The sequence below is a fragment of the Oryzias melastigma genome, linkage group LG2, assembly GCF_002922805.2.
Source record: "Oryzias melastigma strain HK-1 linkage group LG2, ASM292280v2, whole genome shotgun sequence".
In the NCBI taxonomy this organism is placed as follows: domain Eukaryota; kingdom Metazoa; phylum Chordata; class Actinopteri; order Beloniformes; family Adrianichthyidae; genus Oryzias; species Oryzias melastigma.
Window position 1 is genome coordinate 19,898,859 of NC_050513.1, and position 8,993 is coordinate 19,907,851.

At 40.0% G+C, this 8,993-nt stretch overlaps 1 protein-coding gene across 1 annotated transcript in view; it reads left to right on the forward strand.

Moving 5' to 3' along the window:
- The window catches only part of chrm4a (cholinergic receptor, muscarinic 4a), a 66,869-nt gene extending 58,338 nt beyond the window's left edge, over nucleotides 1–8,531 (forward strand). Inside the window, exon 7 of the mRNA XM_024265260.2 lies at nucleotides 7,396–8,531. Within this exon, the coding sequence (XP_024121028.1) occupies nucleotides 7,396–7,641 (246 nt within the window). The 3' untranslated portion in view covers nucleotides 7,642–8,531. The remainder of the gene's footprint in view (nucleotides 1–7,395) is intronic.
- The last annotated feature ends 462 nt before the right edge of the window (nucleotides 8,532–8,993 follow it).

Consider the following 8,993-nt stretch of genomic DNA (forward strand, 5'->3'; position numbering starts at 1 on the left):
GAAAGTTGAACCACTCAAACTTTGACCAATCAGGGATTCCAGATCTGTTTGTGGTGTATGGTTAGCGTCCTTTTGAAAACGCGAAATTATAAACCGTTTAAAAACCGATCACAGACGAGAAATTAAAAGTTGTGCTTTATGCCTGACAGGAATTGCACGACATCAAGTCTTTAGCATTGGTTTGCCATTCAGTTGTTGCTTTAGCATAATGCTATCTTTTTTTTTTTTTTTTTCTAATTTGGAGTTAAGCTATTAGTTTAGCAATTATCTAGCTGTTTTAGCTAATTTATGCTTTTTTCCCACCTTGTTTAGCTAATTTTTCATTTAACCATTAACTTTTCTTTGTGCTATCTCATTTGAATCCTTTGGTTTCTAACATGTTTTTTAAGCTAATTTGGAGTTAAGCTAATATTTTAGCAATAAACTAGTCGTTTGAGCTGAAATATACATTTTTCCACCTTATTTAGCTAATTTGTCATGTAACCATCATGTTAGCATTATGCTAGCTCATTTGGATAATTTCACATCTACTGAGATTTTATAAGCTAATTTGGAGTTAAGCTAATATTTAAGCTACAAGCTAGTTTTTTTTAGCTAATTTTTATAATTTTTTCCACTTTATTTAGCTAATTTTTCATTTAGCCATTATGTTTGCATTGTGCTAGCTCATTTTAATAATTTTTCTCATACCGGGGCTTCTAAGCTCATTTTGAGCTAAGCTAATATTTTAGCAACAAGCTAGCTGTTCTAGCTAATTTATACTTTTTTTCACTTTATTCTGTGAATTTGTTGTTTAACTATTATGTAAACGCTATGCTAACTAATTTTAATAGTTTTGCACATACTATTGGTTTTTTAAGCTTATTTGAAGCTAAGCTGATATTTTAGCAACAAGCTAGCTGTTCTAGCTAATTTATACATGTTTTAGCTATTTGAAAAACAAAATTTATCATTTAACAGTTATGTTAGTTCTATTGGCTAATTTGGTATCTACAGAGGTTATTTTACCTTCATTAGCTGTTTTGGCTAATTTAGATATTCTTACACTTTTTCCTACTATTTTGGCATTTAGTCATTTTATTTGCATCATGTTAGCTCACTTAGCTAATTCAAGCATTTCTTTAATAATATATATCTTGGCACTTTGTCTAATCTTTGGTGGATCTAGCTAGGTTTCTGGTTTCTAGATGAGTACAGAAACTCTTGCTCAGTCAGATTCTCTAGAACAGTGTTTGTGAGTCACCGGTCCTTAAGGATTCTCGCCCCTCCTGCTTCGTGTTGCTTCAAATACCGAGCTGATGAATGACTCGCCTGGTTCCAGCTCTGCAGGGACCTGGAACGTGAGTCCCAGCCGTTCGACTCAGACCTGCTGGGGTTTGGAAATGTGTAGCACAAGCAGGGCAGAGGTCCTGAAGGACCAGGCTCGCTCCAAACCCCCGGTGGACCCGCGTTTCAGGGCAGGTTTGACACCATTTCTATGTAGATGTTTTATTCTTGTTCTAGCCGTCATTTTCTGCTGGAGAAAAATACTCGGAGGGAGCTGCCGGTACTTTAATGACCTCTGTGACCCGTGTAGGCTCAGATCCCCGGAGAACGTTGGTCCAATACAATATCCTTCCAGCTGTCCCTCTCGCCACAGATTGATGCGCTCTTTTCACACTGCAGTGCAGAGAAAACAGCTCGTCTTTGCTATGCAAAAGATGCTTTCTCGTGTTTATTTTAGTCTTGTTTTGACCTGTGAGTAATGTTTAAACTTTGATTTTTTTTTTTTTTTCCGCTGAGAAAATGAAAAACATCTTAATGTTTAATTAAGACACTGAACGCTTTATTTGATTTTCTCAATTAAGACCACAGATTTGATTGTTTTTCGTGACCAGAAGCCTTCGGTAGATGTGGAATTATTTTTTTATTCAATGAGTGAGAGCCTCCTCACCTCCACAGGAGAGACAAATCACTAATAAACCTTAATAGTCTGAATCTAATTGTCCCGTAATTGTAAATTGATGTAAATCCAGTCGGCTCACGTGGGCGTCCTGCACGCGGCCGACTTCGGTTGATTTCTGAAAACACAAAGCCGTAGGCGGCGAGGAGCGGTGTGCTCGGGTGGAGCTGAGGCTCCGACCGGGATGGCGTTCGGTGCGTGTGTAATCAGCGGACCGCGATCACCTGTTGAGAGTTCGGTACGTGTTCTGCATGGTCTCCCTCTGGATGGAACCATGTCAGCCTAGAGGGAGACGGATATGAAATGAGGCGTTAACGCACAAAAACAATGAAGTATGCTGTAAATGCACCCACATATTTATGTATTTGTTCAATATTACAGATGATATTGTAGTATTGTCCTAGAACCTACAAAAAGAATCAATGCAGCGAACCGTTTTAAGGTTGACGTTTGCATAACTGCAGACTTAAAAAGATCCCTGGACTGCTCTGAATGTGTGAGGTTCCAGTTCCCCGAGGTGGCGGCGAGCCGCTGACCACCTCCGTCTGTCTGTCGAGTAGTGGAAGGTGAGAGACGGTTCAGACGTTTTCCTGACCTTCTATTTTTATGTCCGTGTGGTTTCAGATGTAGAATAGCCCGAGAGGACTCATCGTCTAATCAGGAGCTACATTTCTGCACAAAATAAAAGCCTCATAAATGTAGATTTAATAGGCTTGTACGTGCTTTTGATTTATTGCACTATTTAATGGACTATTAAGTGGAGGAATTGTGACTCCCAGCTGATTTGAATCTCAGTTTAACTTGAGCTTGGGCACAAAAGGCTGTAGATTTATTCTAAAACCATTACTCGGTACCACCTCTGGCTGAAGTGGAGCTCTCCTTTAGGGTCCAGGATTACAGCAGACTCTGAAAGAGACACTTTTGATACAATTATGTATATTATATTAATTAAGTCATTCACAAGAAGCCTGAAGTCCTCACAAGTCGTGTTTGGCAAGTCCTCGGAAAGTCTTTGGAATTAAGTTCAAGTCAAGTCTTCCATTGTTTACACATTCACGGGTCATCAGCCTTCTGGACGCGGTACTGAACGTGGTACTGGACACTGTAACAGACACAGAACAGTACTGGGTTAGAAAAGACAAGGTGTATACTGGACCGGAATCGTTAAAGGGCCCAAAGTTTGGGGACCCCTGATTCGCGTAAGCATTTCTTCCCTATCTATGACCCAGTACCAAGTGGCCCTCGGACCGGTACCGGTTCAAGTCCCAGAGGTTGGGGACCCCTGATTTAATGAGAACATCCAGCACAATAAGCAACTTGACGAGTTGGGACTCCCAAAATGTCAAAAAGTGACGTGGAGGGGCCCGAACCATACGTCTGAACATGGAGTGTTGGGAGAGAGAATGTGTTTCCATTTTACAGAGTTCTAGTCAATATCAGGATAATAATCAAATTGTCATTGAACTACCTATAAACACCTTATAGGAACACAGTTTTGAGATGTCGTGGTTTCTACATTTCCAATGATTTTTAGACCATGATTTCCTTTAGGGCTAAAATTCAAAATGAAAGAAATAAAGATAATTTTTGAGTGCCACATCTCAAGTCGGCTGCACGGTGGCGCAGTGGTTAGCGCTCTTGCCTCACAGCGAGAAGGCCCCGGTTCGACTCCCGGCTGGGACCTTTCTGTGTGGAGTTTGCATGTTCTCCCCGTGCATGCGTGGGTTTTCACCGGGGACTCCGGCTTCCTCCCACCGTCCAAAAACATGCTTCATAGGTTCATTGGTGACTCTAAATTGCCCTAGGTGTGAATGTGAGAGTGAATGTGTGTGTGATTGAGGCCCTGCGACAGACTGGAGACCTGTCCAGGGTGTACCCCGCCTTCGCCCTTCAGTAGCTGGGATAGGCTCCGGCACCCCCGCGACCCCGAAAGGGACGAAGCGGTCAAGAAGATGGATGGACATCTCAAGTCTTTGAGATTAAACTTTTCAGGTCTTCCATTTGAAACCAATCAATCATCGTTGTTGAAGTTTTTCTCGTGTTGCCGGTTAAATTTTTCTAAAGGCCCGACGACGCATGTGGGAGTGGAGATTTTAGGCTTCTAAGAGTCGGACACACTCCTGTGGATTTGTATCTAGCTCTGTTGAAGACAGATTTCCAACTGGAAATGATGTCTTCAAAAGCCTGTATGAAGTTGTTAGTTTTTGGAACACCAACATCAATAGAGAACTCACTGCTTTTCGTCAGTCAAAAGGTCATGCCCTCATTTTATTTAAGTTTTTAAAAACTCACTTCAGTCAAAGTCGGTTTTATTTTTAAACCAACCAAAGATTGGTACTAAAGTGTTGGAACCACAGTACAAACGGGTTTGTTTCTGTTGTGGACCGTTTTATGCCGGATAGAAAGATTTCTTGAACTGACTTGACTGCAGTAACTGGTGTCACCAAACCTACAGCAAGGAGGCGCTGAAAGAGTTTGAGCTGTCGTCAATATGATTTTAGTCGATATCTTCGACCTCAAGACTCTTAAGAATATATCGTCCGACTGTCACTCTATCGGTGGAAACCGTTTCTTCAATAGTCGTTTTTATTGGACCATCTAGCCGTGATTCTTCATTTGCTCATCAGTTGATGAATAGGCTCCAGCAACCTTGTGACCCTGAACAGGAATAAGAAGGTTTAGATGGAAGGATAGATAGTGATAGACATTGATCAGTGTCACTCAGGACTCCGCCCACTTCAGGTGCCTTAGATCGTCTGGGAAAGTTTCAGCTCCAGACAGAATAGTGTCGCCCGCTCAGAGAAACATTGTTATTCTCTTTACACACTGTGTTTATAAAGGAGCATCTGTGGGAGGAGGTGAAGAAAAACAACAGATGCGTTGAGGAGAATCACACTTCAGATTCATGAACCAACAACATGTCCCCCTAACGTTATGTCAGGGTGCGACTGCAAGCGCGTCCTGCTTTAGCTGCTCTGTTGTTCTGGTCTACCACTAGTTGAGCTCTATGAGGTCCCTGCACAGCTCCACCAGCCATCTGTCTCCAGGGAGTTCTGCTGGGATGCGTTTGTTGTTTGCACACGAGTCAGAAGGGAAGTTCAGAGCTGCCCACCAAGTGTGAAAGCAATTAAATCATTTACCTCCACTTGTATGTTTACAAATGGATTCTCTGAGCTGCTCGCTGTGACACGGAGACAGTCTCACACCTCATAACTTCATGGGTTTGAGTGACAGCTGTCGGTCAAACTGTAGTTTCATTCATCTTACAAACTCAAGATCTTGATTACTGGTCATTATTGTGAATTGAATATCCTATAATTGAATATGAATGAAAACTGGACTGTGTGAGCATTACATCATCAATAGAAAACGGCTTACTTCCATTTTTTGGTAATATGCTCCATGTTGGAGCCACACAATCTCAATAGGCGGTGATTGGTCGTAGTCTCTATGACAACCACTCTCACCAATCGGGAGGGAGTCTGTTGGAAATCCATTCCTTTCACTTGAAGGTGTGTTTACAGAATCCATCAAACATTTTTAATGATTAACATGAGACCAACTCGGTTTATAACTTGAATAACGTGAACTTTAGCTGCAAAATTTGTTTAAGGATTTGAATTTAAAAACCTCACTAGTTGTCAAATTAGCCCAAAAAGCTAACATGTTGCTTAAATATTTGCTTTACTCCAGATTAGGCCAGAAATCCTCAGTAAATGCAGAATCAGTCAAAAAATGCTAGCACGTAGCTAAAGACATTAGCTAAACTCCAAATTAGCCTTAAAAGCTCAATTTGTGAAAATCATTAACATGTTGCTAAAACATTAGCTTAACTCTTAAACGACCTAAATAGCCCAAGTTAATGCCAAAATAGTCAAAAAAGCTAGCATATTGCGGAAATATTAGCTTAGCTCAGTATTAGCCTATAAGGTTGATTAGCCGAAAACATTAGCTGTTTTTTTCTTTTCAGATTGTCAAATTAGCACAGAAAGCTAACATTTGCTAAAATATTTTGTGGTCTACCAAAATTAGTCCAATAAAACTCTGTAAAAAGCCATCTAGTTGGGGAAAAAAAGCTAGCATACTGTTAAAATGTTAGCTAAGCTCAAATTTAGCCTAAGAAAACTTCAGTAGAGGTAGATTAGTCGTTTTTTGGCTTTCAGATTGTCAAATTAGCACAAAAAGCTAGCAACAAAAAATAAATCTTAAAATGTTGCTAAAAGAATTAGCCAAACTCCAAATTAGCCTAAAAACCTCAATAGATACCACATTTACAAAAAACCTTAGCATGATGCTAGAACATTAGCTTAACTCCTAAATATCCTCAGTTAATGCCAAATTAGTCAAAAAGCTAGCATATTGCTAAAATATTAGCTTAGCTCAGTATTAGAATAAAAAAACCCTCAGCAGAGGTAGATTAACCGAAAACATTGGCCATTTTTTTTCTTTCAGATTGTCAAATTTCCACAAAAAGCTAATATTTGGCTAAAATATTTTTTGGTCTACCGAAATTAGTCCAATAAAACTCTGTAAAAAGCAAATTATTTTGAAAAAAAAGCTAGCATGTTGCTAAAAAAATAGCCAAACTCCAAATTAGCCGTAAAAACTCTCAACAGATGCCAAATTTACAAAAAACCTTAGCATATTGCTAAAACATTAGCTTAACTCCTAAATATCCTCAGTTAATGCCAAAATAGTCAAAAAGCTAGCATATTGTTAAAATATTAGCTTAGCTCAGTAGTAGAATAAAAAAAACCTCAGTAGAGGTAGATTAGTCAAAAACAGACGGTTTTTGGCTTTCAGATTGTCAAATTAGCACAAAACATTTTGTTAAAATATTTTCTTGGTTTATTGTGGCCAATAAGCCTCATGAAATGCCGAACTATTCAAAAAAGCTAGCATGTTGCAAAAAAAATACCCAAACTCCAAATTAGCCTAAAAAAACCTCAATAGATGCCAAATTTGCACAAAAAAAATGTTAGCATGTTGCTAAAATGTTAGCTTAATTTACTGTACCTTTTCAAGAATTTATTCAAGTGAGGGATATCCAGCAGGTTCTGAAACTGCACCAATCAGATATTTTTGTGTAAATAGCCAAAGAGTTGCTGTGGTTTGAATAGTCGTTTTGGTGTCCCCGGCAACATCTCCAGAGATAAAGGCTCAAAGATTGTTGATATTGTGTTTTCATGTTTGTCTTTCACTCATCTAATGGTGTCCATGACTGTTACACATTTTTTCCTGGATGTCCAGAAAACTAATGGTTAGGATTTGAAAAGCCAGCAAACCTTTGATCTAGTTCTAGAACCAGATTGGAAGAATATTGGTTTTGAGTCATTGATTCATTCTTCCATTGATTTACTATTCACATAAATAGGCTTTTTCTCTGTGAATCATTTCCTGAGTAATTTTTGAAAAGTAAACCCACTCCTCTCCTCTTTCCTCCGTCTCTGTAGGTGACCAAGACCATCTTTGCCATCTTGCTGGCTTTCATCATCACATGGACACCGTACAACGTCATGGTGCTGATCTCCACCTTCTGTCAGTCCTGCGTCCCCGACACGGTGTGGGCGATCGGCTACTGGCTGTGCTACGTCAACTCCACCATCAACCCGGCTTGTTATGCACTGTGCAATGCCACCTTCAAGAAGACTTTCAAAAACCTGCTGCTGTGCCAGTACAAAAACATAGGCACCAGATGAGATTGTAACAGATGAGGATGGGGGAGGGGTGGAAGATGGCGACAGGTGAGTAAATAAACAAGAAAACAGCAACTCGGGAATGAGGATGAAGTCAAACACTATTGAAAAGTTCTTCCAAGAGACCTGACTCGGTGAAAAGATAAAAAATGTGTTTAAAGGCGACCTGGGATTCTCTGAAATCAACCGAACACGGCTCGCTGCCGGACATGAAGATGTTTATGCACACACCAAAGCAGAATCAAAGTTAATGCCTTCAGTGTTGAGGTGTCTAGAAAGGGTCAGAGAAAAGGTCCATTGGTGTGAATATGTAGTGGTGTTTGGATGGACGGCCTCAAAGAGGGTTCATGGAGTTTATCTGCTGGATTTGTCCCCAATTTGTCGTTCAAACAAGGGCTGTAGTGCGGACCGCTGCTGTGTTTTCACAGCTCCGTTTATCATCCCCCCCGTCCAGTGTTTGAGACAGTGGAATCCTCACCCCCCCAAACCCTCCTAACCACCGCCTGGCAGGAATTATAATTACAGTCCTATTCAAACTGACCACACAGGACACTGACGGTTGGCTGTGGTGATCGCTCTGTCGTGTGATTGGACTCTGAGCCAAATTGTTGACATCTATTCTATGCCAAAACAGCCGAGTGTGAAACCACGACGCAAACCAAACTGCAAGTCTGTACAGACGACAGGCTGCACCTGTCAGGTAGTCTTCTGTTTGTTTGGGCACTAAACTTTTACACTCATCAATCGCACACGCATTCAGGGTGGTCCATGATGCTTACATTAGTCTACTGGGGGCAACTAAGGAGTTCTTGTTCAATGTGACTGCAGTAGCCAACTGTCTTCCAACATCCACCAATCCGCCAGCTGGCTCAACCAACCTTATACTTGTGTCAAAGTCGAGGCCCGGGGGCCGGATCCGGCGCTCCAGGTAATTCTATCCGGCCCTCCAGATCATTTTATTTTATCGTTATTAATCATCCGATGTTATCTTCACTAAATATATTTTTATGGAGAGTAAAATACTAAAGGTTATTTAATGTTTAAGTTAATTTATTCTGGAATAATATTCCTTTTTAATATTCATAGTTATGTTAAAAAGTTACTGTTTTAAAGTTTTAAAAATTGGCATTCTGCTAGCTTTTTTGATTATTTTGGCATTTACTAAGATTTTTTAGGCTATTTTGGAGTTTAGCAAATATTTCAGCTACATGCTAGCTGTTTTAGCTAACAGGTTTTTTTCAATTTTTAGGCTATTTTGGAGTTAGGCAATTTTTTTTAGGCTACATGCTAGCTATTTCGACTTACATCATTGTTCTTTTTTAGTTTTTAGGCTAATTTTGCATTTAACTAATATT